The sequence below is a fragment of the Megascapheus bottae genome, chromosome 26 (assembly GCF_031878675.1).
Source record: "Megascapheus bottae isolate mThoBot1 chromosome 26, mThoBot2.hap1, whole genome shotgun sequence".
In the NCBI taxonomy this organism is placed as follows: domain Eukaryota; kingdom Metazoa; phylum Chordata; class Mammalia; order Rodentia; family Geomyidae; genus Megascapheus; species Megascapheus bottae.
The window spans coordinates 14,147,104-14,165,006 of NC_143534.1; the positions used below are offsets into that span (position 1 = coordinate 14,147,104).

Below are 17,903 nucleotides of genomic sequence, written 5' to 3' on the forward strand. Positions count from 1 at the left end.
AGCACCCTGTCATGACCAAAAATACCACAATGACCTGAAGTAAGAGAAGGGCAAGTTGCAGCAAATGGAAAATGTGCAGGGCCCTTTCTGCCTGATGGCTAGAAGTTTAGGTTTCAACTTCTCTGCTTCCTCGGAGATTGAACTCAAATTCTAGAGTAAATACCTACTTTCCACTTTTAACTTAAAATTCCTCTATCCTCATCTCCCTTATAGCTTTTCAATCTCACTGGACCATGTCCATACTTGGCAGAGATGTGTTGTATTTCTTATTGATTTCCAGACAGAGATGAAGTACAGCCATAGTGTTACTGGACATCACCCAACTAGCCAGTGACCTAGTTTTTGACTGAAACTTATCTCAGAAAGACGGAGGCTTTTACAGGTATAGTTCCCATTATTTTCTCCTTCTGACACAGTTGAAATGAGAGCTTGCAAGTGTACAGTGAGGACAACCATTCCTCATGATATTGGCCATTGTTTTTTCTTATTTGAAGTATATATTATAAGGTTGGGAATATTGCCTAGTGCTAGAGTGCTTGCCTACCATGCATGAAGGCCTGGATTCCATTCTTTGGTACATACACAGAAAAAGGCAGAAGTGGTGCTGTGTTTCATGTGGTAGGGCGCTAGCCTTGAGAAAACCCAAGTACAGTGCCCAGGCACTAGGCTTGAGGTTTTTATATGATTAAAAAGATTTTAAGATTTCCTACAGTTTAGGAAGTGAAAAGAGGGAAAATACTACTTTCATTGCGAATCAAGATATTATTGAAGAATTCCATATGGTGGGAATATAAGATTTTGTTTCCTTCTAGTTTTATTGCTAGACAAAATAATTTATCTTTTGTAGCTACCTTATTTTCTAATGCCATCAATCTATACCTCCAAGCCCAGTGGGATAGACAGTTCATTATTGGACATAACCAATGATATCACTAATTTTTTTATAGAATTTCTTTTTCCTGCTGCAATAAATAGAGATGCAAAGCCATATGGAAGAGTCCTTTTTTTTTTTTTTTTGCCAGTCCTGACTTTGAGCTTAGGGCCTGAGCACTGTCCTTGGACTTTCTCAAGGCTAGAGCTCTACCACTTGAGCCTCAGCACCACTTCCAGCTTTTTTTTATGCATGTGGTACCAAGGAATCAAATCTGGGTCTTTGTGCATGCTAGGCAAGCACTCTACCACTAGGCCAAATTCCTGGCCCAAGGAAGAGTCCTTCTTATCTAAATATTTCCATGTATTCTCAGATGACTCTTGTCAGTAAATTTGCATGCAGTGAGGAGTCTGAAGGTTCCTGCAGTGAATTCACAGTGGTGGTTGAATTCACTTAGAAAATGCAGAACAGAAGGCATGCCAAGTAGAATGGTAGAAAGCATGTGTAGTTTCGTCTGCTGCTTGTGGATTCATGCAGATTCTTTCCGGAGGTTGGCAAATATATGGCTTGTGTAAAGGGCTCAAGGAATGATGCTAAAATTTTTGAATATGTAGCTATTAAGTTAAATAAATGATATATAATATAAATGAAATCACTAGGACATGACTTAAAATTAATATTTCAAACCAGCACCCCCTTTTTTTACTTTTGCTTTTAGTGTAGGATGGCAAAAAAAGAAATACGTCAGGAATTATACAGAATAATGTAAGGATATGTGTACATTTCCTGTTCTCTTCTCAAATGAATGGTCCTTATGAGAATTTCATAAGGATGCCCTGTCCATAAAACAGTGCCCTCTTCAATAATGAGTTACAGCTGTTGCAATTAAGAATGTATAAGAATCAGGTTATAGGCTGCATATAAAGAAATGCATCATTTATAGTTTTTTTTATCCTTATATCTGAAGAGAAGTCATTAGAGTTTACACATTGTTTCCACAAGGTATATGATTAATGTCTCCAGTCAAAGATTTTGGGGAAGATTGCCTGTGGAGGTGTTCTATCGGTGGTTTAATTAATGTACAGTAGACAGAATGCAGTCTGTTCACACAGAATATTCCTGGAGATCTCTCTTGGTACATTGTCTTTACTACATCTAGGAATGGAAAAGTTACAGCTCACAGCTCTCTTTGTCTGGCTTCTAAATAATCTATTTTAGGACTGACTTTAAAAATAATTTTAAAATAATTCCATGCACTTGAAAGCACATGAAATGAAGATGAGTAATTTGCCATATAGATAAACAAGCTATAGCCCTTCTGCTTCTTTTTTATGTTTTGTCTTTTATTTCGGTAAAATATCCATTTTGATTGATTTACATATCCTGAAAAATCATTCAGAAATGTGACCAGTATCATCTAAGCAACCTCATGTTCCTGTCTTGAGCTGTGGCCTACTGAGCATGCATGCAATAGTGTATGTATCAATGCTACCTCTGCACATGAGCAGGTAGCTTTGTTTATAACCTAGACAGAGAAAAACAATGAGGTTTCACAGGGCAATCTGATGCGTTTTCACAGAAACGGGGGCCAAACTTCCCAGTTTTCTCATTAGAAAATCTGTCAGATCCTCCCAGAGAGCCTGTTTACTCTTAGCAAGCCCAATGAGGGGAAACAAATAATTGGTTTTCAAAGTCTGATATTCAGATGACAGGAAGAGAAAGTTTGTGGGTGGAGAGGTGCCATCCAAGCTCTGCGGTAGCAGCCAGTGGTCAATAGTGGACAGTGGTGTGAGCAACTTCTGGTCAACGAGCACTGCAGGCCAGTGTGGAGACACCACACAGAACTCCAGCCATGAGTACAAATCCATGTGTTAATAAAAATGACATAATAGAATCATCTAAATGCCAAAATGCAAAAAAAAAATTGGACAAGGAAGAAACACAATACACTGGAGACTGAAGCTTATAAGGAAGAAAATGACCACCTATTCATGTGTCATACAAAAGTTCTACCTGTCTACTAAATTCACTCTCACCATATCTAGCTAGAGAATAAATGTTCATATTTATAGTACAGGACTGAGAGTTGGATACATTCATTAGATTTCAAATTAAATACAAAATATCAAGACCATCATTTCATGTTTTAAAGCTCCTTAGCATTGCTTCTATAAAGTCAGAGGTCAGGAAGAAAAATGGAAAGATTTGAGATGATTGAGAAATTGAACTTTCATTGCTAAGAAAGGCAGCAGGCAGGCGGGAAGGTGGGTAGATGGGTGGGAAGGAACCAAGGGAGGGAGGGAAGGAGGGAGGGATGGAGGGACAGAGGGATGGAGGGAAGAAGAAAGGAAATCCAAAATCCAAAAGTTGCTTTAAAGTTCTCTAATGATGCTTTGGAAGTTTTAGGATATTCCACTTAATTTCTTCTTCAGACAATTGATATGCCATACCTCAGGTTGAAGTTGAGCCTTTTAGATGTATAAGTCTATGCCATTTTGGATACTACTGAACATTTTGGGGAGGTGTAGTCTACCTATTGCATTGCATTTGCTACCATTTCTTTGTTAAATATGATTTCCTAGAAAGGTCTAGTCTAGGCAGGTCAGCTGTTTGTGTATACCTAAATCTCCAATAATAGCACTTTCTGAGCGGTAGCACGACACACACAAGGCAAATGTGCTTTTCTGATGCAGATGCAAGTTTGTGTGACTTTTATGAAATGTTATTGCTTACCTTTGTTGTAAACTACCTCACATATATTTGATAATGAGGCAGGGCATGTTAAAAAGAAAAACAAGCATGCTTTATGCAGCTTTTCCTAGAATAACAGGTCTTTGGGCCTGACACTTTCCTCAAAAACAGTCTGCTTTTTCAAGTAAGATATTCTCAGTCCCATTGAAAATACAGGGCATCTAAAGGACAGCCTTGTATAAATTATTCCAGATTTTACAATCTGCATTCTCTAAAAGGAAAGAATTTTATCTCCAGTCTATTGAACCTTCGCAGAGTATCTTTTCCATGACTTAATTCTGCCTGGTGTATGGTTCTGGCTCCAATGAGATAGTGGTGATTTCATTCCCTCATTCCCTCTTCATCTCTTCATATAGGCCTATATGCCTGACAAATGTATCTAGAATTTCTAGAGTGATGATGGTAATGCTTGATTGGATGGGAAACCTTAGGTGAGGAGACTGAATTCCTTTCACCATGTGGCTCAGTGAGTTGAGCATAAGATGGTTTTAAAGGATAGGTGGAGCTGTTGAGATAGGGTTTCTTCTTGGTTTGTATCCACTAAGGGCTTGAATTATACAGGTTTTTTCCCAATTAATTGTCTCATCTAGAAGAACTCTCAGCACATTTATGAGTTAAAAGGAATATTTTTTGCCAGTCCTGGGCTTGAGCTTAGGGCCTGAGCACTGTTCTTGGACTTTTTCAAGGCTAGGGCTCTACCACTTGAGCCTCAGCATCATTTCTGCCTTTTTTCTATGTACGTAGTACCAAGGAATCGAACCCGGGTCTTCATGCATGCTAGGCAAGCACTCTACCACTAGGCCAAACTCCTTGCCCCTAAAAGGAACATATTTTTGATGGCCCTGTTGTAATTAGCTGTAGTAACCTCTAGTTACTGGAGTACTAAGTAGCTGATTCAGTAATACTGTAAGCTTCTTGGAGCATTCTTATATTAGGGGGAATGGCTGAGACATGACTGTACTTTGAGCCCTCTTTGAACTCATATCCAAGTAACTATAAAGTCTGTCAATTCATATCTCTTAGTAATGGCTGGGTAGAAGGTTGTAGCTCTTGGTCAGAAATGGAATTTCCAATCCTTGTGGAACATCTACCCCTGCTGACCTGCTGAAATGAAAGACTGGGAGTCATGATTAAATCTCATTTTCCCTCCTCTAGTGGCAGGAAGGGCTGGGTCACCAGGGCCAGTCTCTGCAGATGGCTTTAAAATGCCTCTGTGATTTGATCTCCTTGCCGTCCCATCCATTTCTATAAGTGCCAGTCGCTGTCATCCTTTTCTACCCTGACAAGTTCCCAAGGTGAGGAGAGCATGGATGAAGGAGAGCAGCTGTGATCCCAGCTTAGGGCGCTGATTGTTACATGAGGCAACGAACCAGGTCTGCCTTGTAAACTGCAGGATCTGCTGCACACTTCACACCCAGAGAGTTCCTCATAAGACTGCACCCATTCAAGGACACTGATGTATCCAAGCCAGCCTGTTTCATGTGAAATAGATACAAACATACACATGCATAATCTCAGACTATTTCTTAATGAACTACTTTGGGGAATGTGTAACATGTTTCCTGTCCCTGAGAAAGTACATGAAAATCAGATTGGCCATTTAGATGCTCTACAGAAAAGCTAAATGGACAGTTAGCATTCTATGCCACTTTTTACATTTTTAGTGGCATAATGTTAGATTTTTATTTTCAAATAAACTGCAAATCGTTCAGTCTCATTCCCTTAGAGTCTTCTTACTTGCTTTCTCAGAACAGCTAGAGCATGTGTACAAAGCCTGTGCCTGAACAGAGAAGGAAAAGGCATTGTTATAGGGATGCTCACCTGTTTGAGGGCTTCTGAGAAACCAGTTGTGGATCTTCTGTACAGTGTGTGGTGTGTTGCAATCACATGCCAACCGAAGATGCTTTGATAACTCAAAGTGATGCAAGTTCACGGATTTTACTGTGCTAAGTTAATTTTCCATTTTCATGAGAAGTCCACTTACCCCTTTCCTTTGGTTGCCAATGGGCTGTTTGTAAATTCCACCTGGAGTTGACACATTCTGTTTCTTTTCCCAGGCTGGCCATATGAAGTTGCCCCAGCCTTTCCTGGAACAGAAGAGGAAGTGGATGTAGACTCACATGTGTATAGCCACCGCTGGAAAAGGAACTTGGATCCTCTGAAGACGGTAAACACCAACCGAGCGAGCATAGGCCAAGACTCTTCAGAGCCTCGAGGCTTCACTGACCTGCTTCTGGATGATGGACAGGACAACAACACCCAGATTGAGGTGAGGGGAGATTCTGAATAATTCAGCTGGATACGTGAATACATTTCCTATTACACGGCCAGCCTCTACTATATACATGCTGTCCCTGCAACTCAATCTAAACCTTCTAGAATTGTGTGTGCATATATATATATATATACATATAAATATATATATAGTTAATGATATTGTTTATTGGATATTTTCATTCTCGTTAAATAGTTGTACAGAGAAATTGTCATTCAACAAAGCAGTTCATGAATACAGTGTCATCTCTTTCAACATTTTCACTCATTCCTCCCAATCCATCCCTCCCCTCACTTTGGCTTAATTTTATAGGATATGCATTGCATTTTTTTGCCAGTCCTGGGCTTGAGCTCAGGGCCTAAGCACTATCCTTGGATTTTCTCAAGGCTAGAGCTCTACCACTTGAGCCTCAACACCACTCCTGGCTTTTTCTATGTGTGTGGTACTGAGGAATCGAACCCAGGTCTTCGTGCATACTAGGCAAGCACTCTACCACTAGGCCAAACTCCCGGTCCCTGCATTGCATTTTAAACTACGTTCTTTCTTCCCTCCATCTCTTGTCTACCCCTCTCTCCTTGACTCTACCCATCCCTTTCAAGTATCTGTTACCTGGGGTTTATTTTGTTGAACTTGATTTAGTCTTTCTAAGAGATTACATTATTGGAGTGTGTTTTAGGTAGATTTTAGGGTTACCCAGGTCTTAGTGATAGTGTTTAGTCTCTTAAAATTAATTGAGCCTGAAACCAGGCTTTGGTGGCTGTAATCCTAGCTAGTCAGGAGTTTGAGTCTTAGGGTTGAGGTTTGAAGACAGACCAGGCAAGAAAGTCTATGAGACTCTTAGCTACAATTAACCAGCTAAAACCCAGAAGTATTGCTGTGGCTCAAGAGGTAGAGTTTCAGCTTTGAGCAAAAAAAGCTCAGGGACGGCACCCAACCCCCAAGTTCAAGTGCAAACACACACACACACACACACACACACACACACACACACACACACACACACCACACACACGTGCATTCCACATCGAGACCTTCACTGTAAAATAGACATTATTCATATTGGAAATTCAGTTAAATCATATTGATATAGCAAAGACTACACAAGTGAGAATACACAGACAGTATTTAGTCTGCCACAAAATAGAGGTCACCTTTTCCAGAAACACGGAGAAAGATAAGCGAGTAGAACAGTGTTCTTTGAACCAAAAGAATGTTTCATGGAAAAAAGTGGAAAACCTCAAGTGGTCTGTGATGTGGAGATTGTGGATGTGGACTGATTAGAAGCAGTGTCAAAGGGGAGGGGTTGGAGGAGCTTATTTGTATTTCTGTGCTTGCTCCTGAGTTGGAAGGAAGTTGAGAGTTGTGAATTAAGACCTCCCCATTGTGGTCTGACTGAGGGTTGACTGGGTTGTGGTTTACCTTTTTGACCTGGTTGCCAAAGAAATTGGGGCTGGAATCCTCAGTAGCAAAACCCCATCTACAGTAACAAAGGGTTCCATTTTGAGGAATATTGAACCTTCTCTGAACAAAAGGCCGTTTGTATATTCTAGCAGTGTATGCAAATTATCTGCTTGTGCATTCTTTCTCAATTCTCCTCTCAGATGACAAGCTCATAAATTTTAGGAGTGAGGTATCACTCTTTCTGCTTTGCTAGTCTGTGAAACAGTATTTAGAAAAAGCACTCAAGTTCATGGAGAAGATACAACATGGTCTTGAAAACAATATGGAAACGTCACAGGACTCCTTTATAAGGGGAGAAATCTTTAGCAGATTTGGAGTTCAGTGGGTGGAGATGCTGTACATTTTTGAAATAGCCATTGTGGGATACCTTCTCCAGGGCCTTAGCTAGTATGTGATGATAGGGCCCTGAGTGACCTATTGAAGTGACAGCAGGAGGTGGCATGAGACACTGATGTCATATCATCATTTTAAGAGGCAACCCTGACTTCTGTTGAATGGTCCTCTATTTTTATATCGATGTTGTTGCAGTGACATAGTGTTGGGGACAAAGTCTTTCTGGAGCCTCCCTTTACTTGAAGGCATAGGGCAGAGAAAAAAGAGCTGAACTACAAAGCATAAGAGACATAGAGTACCTGGAGCTGAGACTGAAAGGGGACAGCATAGATCCATGGAACACTTAGAACTCTTCTGGGATTTGCTTCACTTTTCAAATCACCTGTACAGTGAGAACTCCATTTCCTTAGAGATGGAATCCTAACCCTCAAAACACCAGCAATAATTGATGGATTCACAATCCTCACATACACCAGTCATTGTAGATGTGATTTTTGTTATTTGTCTCATTTCTCTATTCTGTACCTCAATGTAGACCACAAGAGTCAGGGATTTTTGAATTAAAAGAAGAGAGGAGACAGCAGGGAATTTATCATTTGATGAAAATGCACTGGAGTTGCAAATTACTAGGTACCATATGGGCACCGTCTTATTTGGTCCTTGTGATAAAGGTGATCTGGTGAGATTTGTGTTCCCAGATTCCCTACACAATCCTAGTGATTTTATTTACTTCTTTGTTATTTATTTGCTTGCTTGCTTGTTTGTTTCTTTATTTATTATTGGTCTGTTGTGGGGCTTGAATTCACAGCATGGATGCTATCTCTGAGCTTTTCTGCTCAAAGCTAGCTCTCTAATAATAAGAGCTCTAGCTCTAGTTCTGATATTCTGGAGGGTAATTGGACATAGAATCTAATGGACTTTTCTGCCCATACTGGCTGTAGAATGAAATCCTCAGGTCTCAGCCTTGTCAGTAGCTAAGTATACAGGTATGAACCACCAACACCTATCCCCAGTGAATTCGTTTCCATGAGGCAATTGTGGATTGACATTTCTTATTTTCCTAATGTCTACCACCAATCAGTAAAGGAGCCAGATACCATGATTGACTGAACTTTCTACTTGACCTTTCTCTAGCTAGGCAAATTCACATGAAAGTTATAATAAAGTTTCAACCTGGCTAAGAAGAGATTCATTTTGATGCATTGTAAGGTGATCTGGTGTGTTTATCACAGTTTTTTAATGTGCATGTGGTCCTGGGGTTTGATATAGGTAAATGGGAATCTAAAGTGTTTTAAATCATACCTAGGCCCTGTCACTAGTTTGGGGAACAAACATCAACAAAAAAATAGTAATTTGGAAAGTTAATGTATCTTTCTTGGGAAAAACGCTTTTGTCTAATTGAGTTAAATAATACTAAAAAAACAAAGGGCCCTAGAGCAACTATTCTCAAGTGAGTATCCTGATAAGTGCTTACTAAGTCTTGTATATCCCAGCAAAACTAAAATCACCCAAATTGTTATTGCTTACCTTTCTGCCATTATCTATACTACATTTTATTTTTAAAAACACTACCAACAACAACAATAAAAATCTCCAAATACAGTTATATTTACTATTTTGGCGTAGAACCCCCCTGAAACCCACAAAGGCTCTTAGTTTGGTACTCAATGACTATATTTGTTCTGGCTCTTGAGGAGAAGAGATAATAAGGAATTGGAAAAGTTAGAATCCCAATGAAAGAATTGCTACAATTGCAGACTGTTGCTTCTCTTGTCATTTTCTTCTTTAAAAGCATTTTTTCCCACGAAGATATTAAAGATGTGTTGAAATCAACTGTTATTTCCTCTTGAGTAAGCAGACATCTCCCAGCTGCTGACAAGTAATTGTTGTCCTAATTGTTAGTTTCTGTGAGATCTTTCTTTTTATATGTCATTTCTTCTCTTGGACATAAAGTCAACCAGCCCGTGTTGATGAGTAAGAATTGAACACAAGCTTTTGGACAACTGCCAGTAAATGTGCTTTTTTTTTTTGGTAATTGTTTCAGAATCACACAGGAATGACAGGACTTTGGGATTAGCCTGAGTTCCTTTGATGATTTGGCCTTGTTTGAACAGATTTCAATGTGAATCCCTTCACTCTGTGAGCTCAAGAATCATCCAACAGGCAGGGGCACTTGTGTTTATGGTTGGTTCTTCTTCCATTTCCCAAAGCACTGTGGTGTCTTATTGTTCTTCACTTAAGGAATCAACACAAATTCCTTTCTGACACACCAAACCAAAGATATGTTTTTTACCAGTTCATCACATGGAATATTTGGAATTTCCATATTTCCTCCTCAAGACAATGAGAGTTGTTTATGAAAATGATAATGGAATGTGATGTTTTTCTCTCTTTCACCCAAAAGCCCTTGGATGAGCTGATGAAGTGAAGTTTTAAAAACAGGGGTTAGATAATGAAAATGTGGTATATATACTCAGTGGAATTTTATGTATCCATTAGGAAGAATGATGATTACATCATTTGCAAATAAATCAATGGACCTTTTTTTTTCGGGGGGGGGGCTGGTTTCATGCTAAGTCAACTCAACTCAGAGGTAGGAAGCTAGTACAAATGTAGAAATAAACATTCCAGGGTTATATGCAAACTGTACACAAATGTATTAACAATACATTTATATGGTATTTTCCAGGGAGAATTCAGTGTAATTTCACAGAAAGGCTAACTTACATTTCAACAAAACTATTATCAGGAAAAAGATACTGAACGGTAGGGAGTTGGGGTCAAAGGGACGGATATAGACAAATAAAGGGAGGAGATTGGAGGAAGGGAGAACATAAAATTCAATGTATCTCCTGCAAAAATTAAGAAAATAGAGAGAGGGGCAGGGTTGGATGGGATAGGAAAGATGGATCAAAGGGGTGACAGTAATCAAGATCCATCATATTCATAATCTGGTATTTTGAATGGTAATGCCTTCATACAACTATATGGAAACATGAGGCTTATCTTTGTGATTGCTGTTCTTAACATACTATGTGATATTTCTTTTCTCTCTCTTTTCCCTTATGATTTATCTCACATTGTTACTGTATTTGACTTTGCTACCTGGTATATATATATATATATATATATATATATATATATATATATATATATATATTGTGTGTGTGTGTGTGTGTGTGTGTGTTTATTTTAAGGGTAAAAACAAGATGATTGGGAGGGGTTAAGGGAGGGAAATTGGGAGAAAAATATGGGAAGGGGTATCAATGTTCAAGAAGTAATATACCTACTATCTGTAACTGTAACCCCTCTATACATCACCCTGACAATAAAATACAGTAAAAAAGATAAGTAACTGGTAAATGTAACTGTAACCCCTCTATATATTACCCTGACAATAAAAAAATAAAATAAAAAATGAAAAAGTTAATTAAAAAGGTAAAAGAACCTCATAAATACATTGCTTCTTGATCGTAAACTCACTTAGACATTGTGAGATGAGCTAGTGCCCTTGACACTTTACCATACTTGCAGATGACTTGGAAATCTGGTTATGCTGGCCTGTTCTGATGTCTCCTGGAGTCTGACCGTTAGTCCACAAGTGCTCTAGTTTTGTGCTGCACACGGAACATATGAGCCACTCTTTGAGTCTCAGTGAGCTGGATCCCAAAGCAGACTTAGCTACTACTGATGTTCTGAAAATCTTTCATTCCATATCCTACACATAGAGTTCTCATGCTGGTTAAAAAATTGAAATTATAGGTACATCTAGCAACTTTATATCCTCTGTGTTGTGCATAAATTTCCTAACTCTGGGGTGTCCCTTAGGGAATGGTCAGAAGAGCTTGAAATGGAGCTTATATATTTTTCTTTGAAAAATATGTAAAACACTTTAATCTTCTGCATGCCAGTTGTGCTGGCACCTTTTTATATTATTTTACATTGTATAACTATATTTTATATACCTATGTTAAATATATTACTTAAAAACTTACACTACTTTGTTTCTGTAGAGTTATCTGGTAGCCTTTTGTGTGTGTATGTATTTGTTTATTGCTAGGAAATTTATTTGAGATTAAAGAAGTCACTGATCCTGATTTTTTTATTATAATTTTTTTTATTGTAATTAGTAAAAGGGTTACATGATATTTGCTAGATAGAAGGTGCATTAATTCACTGATCCTAATTTTATGAATAGATGGAAAATGCTATCTATCCTTTCCTTTCCTTCTTTTTTATCCTTTTTGACATTTGTGCAGATTGAACTTGGGGCCTGGGCACTCTTCCCAAGGTCTTCTGTTCAAGGATAACACTTTGAGCCATGGCTCCACTTCCAGGTTTTTAGAGATAAGAGTCTCATGGAGACTTTTCTGCCTCGGCTGGCTTTGAAGAGTGATCCTCAAATCTCAGCCTGCTAAGATTTCGGGCATGAGTCCCTGGTGCCCACCAACTGTGTTCATTTGCATGTAGCCATCATCTCCATGATATGTTGTAGATACATAATGTTTAAGAGTAGGTTTAGAAAATCAAAGTCCTACTGTCCTCGTGTCTTTTAAACCTAAATTATCACTCTCAGTTTCAGATGAGTACCAATAAAACTTGTAAATTTGTAAAAGTGTATAGAGTAATGTAACGTTCATATAAACGTAAGGAAATATATATGACAGAACTTCTATATGAAAGCAGACTTGGCACATTTATTTTTAAAGGAAAGAAAATGCTACCGGATAACTGAACAGCTGTCACTCTATTTTCATGATTGTAAAAAGTTGGTGATTACTTCTATTTTTTGCCAGTTCTCTGGCTTGAACTCAAGGCCTGGACATTGAGTGGACATTGTCCTGGAGCTTTCTCTAGGCTAGCATTCTACCACTTGAGCCACAGCACCACTTCCAGCTTTTTCTGTGTATGTGATACTGAAGAAGGGCTTTGTATGTGCTAGGCAAGCACTTTACCACTAGGCCATATTCCTGACCTGTGATTACTTTTTTATTGTATCATTTCAGTATTAAACTCAGAAGTTTCAACTTGTGGTTTCAGGATCGGGACCCTGGGGAACTGGAATAGCAAGATTCATCCCCATATACCTGCCTCCTAAATGCTTTAAACACTCCCAGATGAATCTAAATACTTGTCAGAGTGTCTTGCACAGAAGCAGAGAAAGAGAGAAGTATGGAAGCAGACATTAGTTAACACAAAGTTAATTGTCACTAACTTTTGAGCAGGAGTCAATGAAACCAAGCTATAAAGAGCCAGCTAGAAGATACATAGGAGCAAAGGTTTCTCTCAACACAGGCAGTTTTTTAGGCACTGCTATTTAAACCCAGAGCCTCTTTCTTACCAGGAAAATAGTTTACCATGTTAGCCAAGCCTTCCATCCCTTCTTGCTTTTATTATTTTTTCAGGCAGGGTGTGATGTTTTTGTACAAGGCAACTTTAGAGCACAATTCTTTTGCTTGTACTTCCCTGGAATTATAGGAGTGTACCAACTCAATTTTTAAATAAGATTTTGCTGTATTTTTTTCCTCCTAAACTGACCTGGAACTGAGGGCCCCCTATCTTAGCCTCTGAAGACACTGAGATTACAGGGATGAACTACCACCTCCTCTGTCTTACAAAATCAAACGTTTATACCTTATTTTATACTATTCTAAAGTGTTTTGGGTCCCTCATGAAGATGTTAACAACAAACAGTAGGATTATGTTGGTGTTTCTAGAACATTGTTCTGTTAGGTATCCTGGAGACTGAACCAGTGATAGAAGAATGATGAATTAAATTTAGGTGAGAATTGTATTGCTGTTAAATGAGGTAGTGTTAGTCAAAAGATTATGGAGCAGCTTAGGAATTTCAGAAATATGTGGACAGCACTCATCTAATATGGGTTAGAAACTTGTTTATTTCTTCAACTGTACTAAATATTGTACATTACCAATGACAAAATAATTCAGTTCCTTTTGCTTTGGTAAGTGGGAGGAAACATCAAATCTAATGCTTCTGATTAATTATATCCACTTCCTTTTTAGAATATTGATGGGGTCTATCATTTTGCAAAAAAGGAATGTACTAGAAATAGAGAATCCTACAGAAATAATATCTGCAACTATTGCTTGTCCTTTAAAAGATGATGGGATTAAAATAGTTTCATATGTCTTTCTCAATTACAGATTATTCTTAGCTTGACTTGTCAGTTCCTTATTGAAACAAAATAGGAAAAAAGATCCATAACTCTTCCTCAGAAAGTTTCATACAATTAGATTATCTCTCGCTTTGCTGTTAGCTAATTGAGTTTACTTACAATAATAGCATAACAATTGTCTCTTGAATGATACATACCAGTTGTAAAGTTATTACGTGTGTTAGTCATGCGATTCACTTTCAGTACTAGAATTAGCCTTTAGTGTGGATAATACTCTTGCATTTTCTGTGTACAGGAATACCATATTCAATCTCTCCATCCTCTATGGGATCCCGAGATTATTAAGCAGGATATCACAATGACTTGTTAGATTCTCTTATGCCATTGAATAATATCAGGTAACTGTTAATCAGGAGAATTTCTCTTTCATGATTTGGCCATATTGCTTTTTTCTTTGCCCAGGCTAATGTCCAACAAGTCATTGAAATTATACTTTTATGAAAATTATTATGTTCAGTGTCATCGATTATAGCTTAGCTTTGAGGTCTTAGGCCGAGATATTTATCTACAGTTGTCTTCCATTATCCACAGTTTTTACTTTCATAGTTACAATTAACTGCATTTATCTATGACCTGAAAATATTAATGAGGATGCTGCAAAACTAAGCAATTCACAAATCTTAAATTTTACAGAATTATTAATCATATGAACACACGCACCATTCTGCTCTGTCTGGCTTGTGTGTGAATTCCTCCTTTGACCAATATGTACATTCTGTACATGCTAACCTCCTACTACTCATTAGTTGTCATCTTGATTAGCAGAGTAATGGCTATTGAATTATTTTACTAGTATTCACACACACACACACACACACACACACACACACACACACATTTATATGGAGATAGTTTTGTATTGTCCACAGTTTCAGACATCCAATGCAGTTCTTGGAATATGTTATCTCTAGATAAGAGGGAATTACTATGAATGATTTTCACAAATCAAGCTCAGTTCCACCATAATTATTTTGTTAGTTCAGAATATGTCCAATCTGTATACACAGATCAAAATGCTCAAAGCAAAGGAGCCAGGAGTGAGGCATGAAGACCAGTAGATGCAGCTCACAGGGTGCAGTCCCTAGATGCACCTGCAGGGGGCAGTGCTCCAGAGAAGGATGTAATCATTTCCTTGTTAAACAAGGTTGGGAGACACGCAAGGAAAATAAAGAGTTGATATTTGCAGTTCTTTCCTTTGCCTTTTTTCTTCCTCCTGTGTTTTTTTCCCTCAGTGGTCACTGTTTATGATTTTGGTACCCCTTGTCTTGTATGTAAGTTTATCTGATTTGGGAAAGGGAAGGGAAATTATAGAAACAGGGGGACAGAGGGTGAACTGAGACAACAATAATACTCACTATACACTAGGTTGGAAATGAATTTTACAACTGTGGAGGTCTGGTAGGGGAGGAAAAGTGGGAGAAAATAAGGGAAGAGATAACACTGCTTCAGCAGAAATACTTATTACCTTACTTATGTAAATGTAACCCATCTGTACATCACCTTTAAAAGAAATAAAATAAAAAGGAACAGTTGAAGATTAAGCAGGAAGTGGCCAAGGATTATTGAAGAAAGTTCTCTCAAGGAACACACACAGCTCAGCCAATGGGAAACATAACTTATCCCATTCCCTGGAATGATGAGATGGCTTGTTGGATCTTTCACTGGACAGTCCCTTTCTAACCAACTCACTTTACCTTTGTGACAAGCTTTATTCTAGTATTTTCAAAAGAGAAAGAGTATAAGTATATAAGTATATTTCAGAAGCTAAATAGCTCTTTGTTAGCACAGATGTTGTGAATACCATGGTGTTTATTTTTGCATTTTGGGAGAATTAGGGACAGGACTTAAACCCATGAACACTGGTAATATAATTCATCTGTCAGAACTAAGGACTTGAAGTTACTTAATTGATAGAAATAATTGCATTACCTTGTAAGACAATCATACCAAGACTTTGCTATTTACTTTACCTAGCCAATTAATGTGCGCTACAAAATTGTACAATTTTGCGCCATTTTGTTGAGCAACATGATATGTTACTTTATGTGGCAGTCAGAAGTGTCTGAAGATCTGGTTAAAGATCACTGTTGTGACTTTGACAAACATTCTTAATTAGAAGAAAATACTACTCGTTCTAAACATTAATGAGCCATTACAAATATGAGACGTATACATTTTGTTTGATTATTTACACACATTGTGAGAACATACATTTGTATTTAGAGCACCAAAGTCTTATAATATGCAGGGTTCAGGGTTTTAATTCATCTGGCATTTCTAAAGCAGGTTTTAGATAAATGATTACTGCTTGGTAAAAAAATAAATTTGCATATGTACATTCAGCTTCATTTCTTCCCCAGGTCATAAAGAAATTGGCTAATGGGTAGCAATGTGAACTGTACAGAGAGACATGAACTATCCAAAGGTGCAAGAAGTGGGTAGTAATGTTAGTTTTCTTTTTTTATGTTTCTCTGAAAGAAAACTTTTCTGTTTATGCCCTAGCAATGCAAAGATGTCTGAATCTGTCTAGAAACAAGAGAATAATTGAACTTTACAGCCCTTGGGAACTGTTGTTTTGAGGTATTTCCATATGGTATTTCGTGCCTGAGCTATTAAATTGAAGTAGGAGTTTAGGACCCGTCGCTCTGAATTATATGGACCAATTAAACATACCTCAAACTGTTTTCTCTTTTACAATAAGTGCCCAGTCCTTCTGTAAACAATATATGCATACTTGTATAATTGATAGCTAAGAAAGAAATTTCTAGAAAACACTAAAATTCATCCTTTTATTCCCTTTGTGCTAGTAGTAAGACTTTAACTCAGTACCTGAGAACTGTCCCGGAGCATTTTTGCTCAAGGCTAGCAATCCTACCACTTGAGCCATAGTTCCACTTATGGATTTTTATTGATTAATTGGGTATGAAAGTATCAAGGACTTGTCTGCCTGGGCTTGATTTCAACTGAAATCCTCAGATCTCAAACTTTTCAGTAGCCACTGGTGCCTCATTCCCATAATTCATCTTGCAGACATACCTCTACCTTTTTACCAGCCTATCACTATCTATTTTGTGTTTAGCATGCTGATACCACTTTTCACCAATGAAATTTGAAAGGATAACTTCCAAATGTAAAAACATTTCTTTAAATTAAAGTTTTCACCTACTTTATAATCTCCTATTAAGAAAAAAATTTCAGGTATGGTGAGAGCCAAAAAAGCTTCATTTCAAAATAAGGTTTTTCTAAGTAAGAATGATTCTATCTTTCTTTCTTTGGGGGTGGGAGTTAATAATACAATTTATTTCCTTGCATTTTCAAAGGCAAGCACGTTGATTTGAATTTTCTATAAAAACATAATATTCTCCCATTGTGACATGCTTGCCACAATGCACATTGTGTAGTGGGTACGTTACTTCTCAAACTTTGATACCCCTTCTCATGCTTTTGTCCCCCTTTTCTTCCTTCCTCCCCCTCCTAATGCTCTTCCATATGAAGCTGGAATCAAGGATAATTTAAAATATCATATTTTGAAAATATTTATAAACAACATTTACATATCTTCTTACAAAATTGAAGCACAGTTAATTTTTCCTTACAAATAGAATTGCAAATTTATATGCTTCAGAAGACAGTGGTAAGGAATCACTTTCTTTCTTAAATAACTTTTCAGTAAATAATGATTTGTCACCATCACCTGTCAAGTAATCAGATATCAGATTCTTTTTGAGTAAATTGGATTTTTATTGAAGTAGAAGCAGATTCTATTCAAATGAGAAAAATCTAATTATTAGAAGTGTTTGTAAGGAAGTACTTATATCTGTATATAAAAATATGCCTGGTCAAAATAATTTTTCCCTTAGAAATGTGTTTCATCTTACCAGTGGATCCAATAATAGTCAAATTGTCTTAAAAAATAAACAAACTTCGATGAATCTTCGTGTATTCATAGATTCTCTAAAACTCTATGAAAGGCTATGGTGTGCAGTCACAAGCCTGAGGAAATTAAATAATGAAT

The 17,903-nt window shown here is 37.6% G+C and overlaps 1 protein-coding gene across 1 annotated transcript in view; it reads left to right on the plus strand.

Moving 5' to 3' along the window:
- The window catches only part of Plxdc2 (plexin domain containing 2), a 302,801-nt gene that overhangs the window by 116,834 nt on the left and 168,064 nt on the right, over nucleotides 1-17,903 (plus strand). The window contains exon 2 of the mRNA XM_090318997.1: nucleotides 5,680-5,891. Coding sequence (XP_090175123.1) covers nucleotides 5,680-5,891 — 212 coding nt within the window. The remainder of the gene's footprint in view (nucleotides 1-5,679; nucleotides 5,892-17,903) is intronic.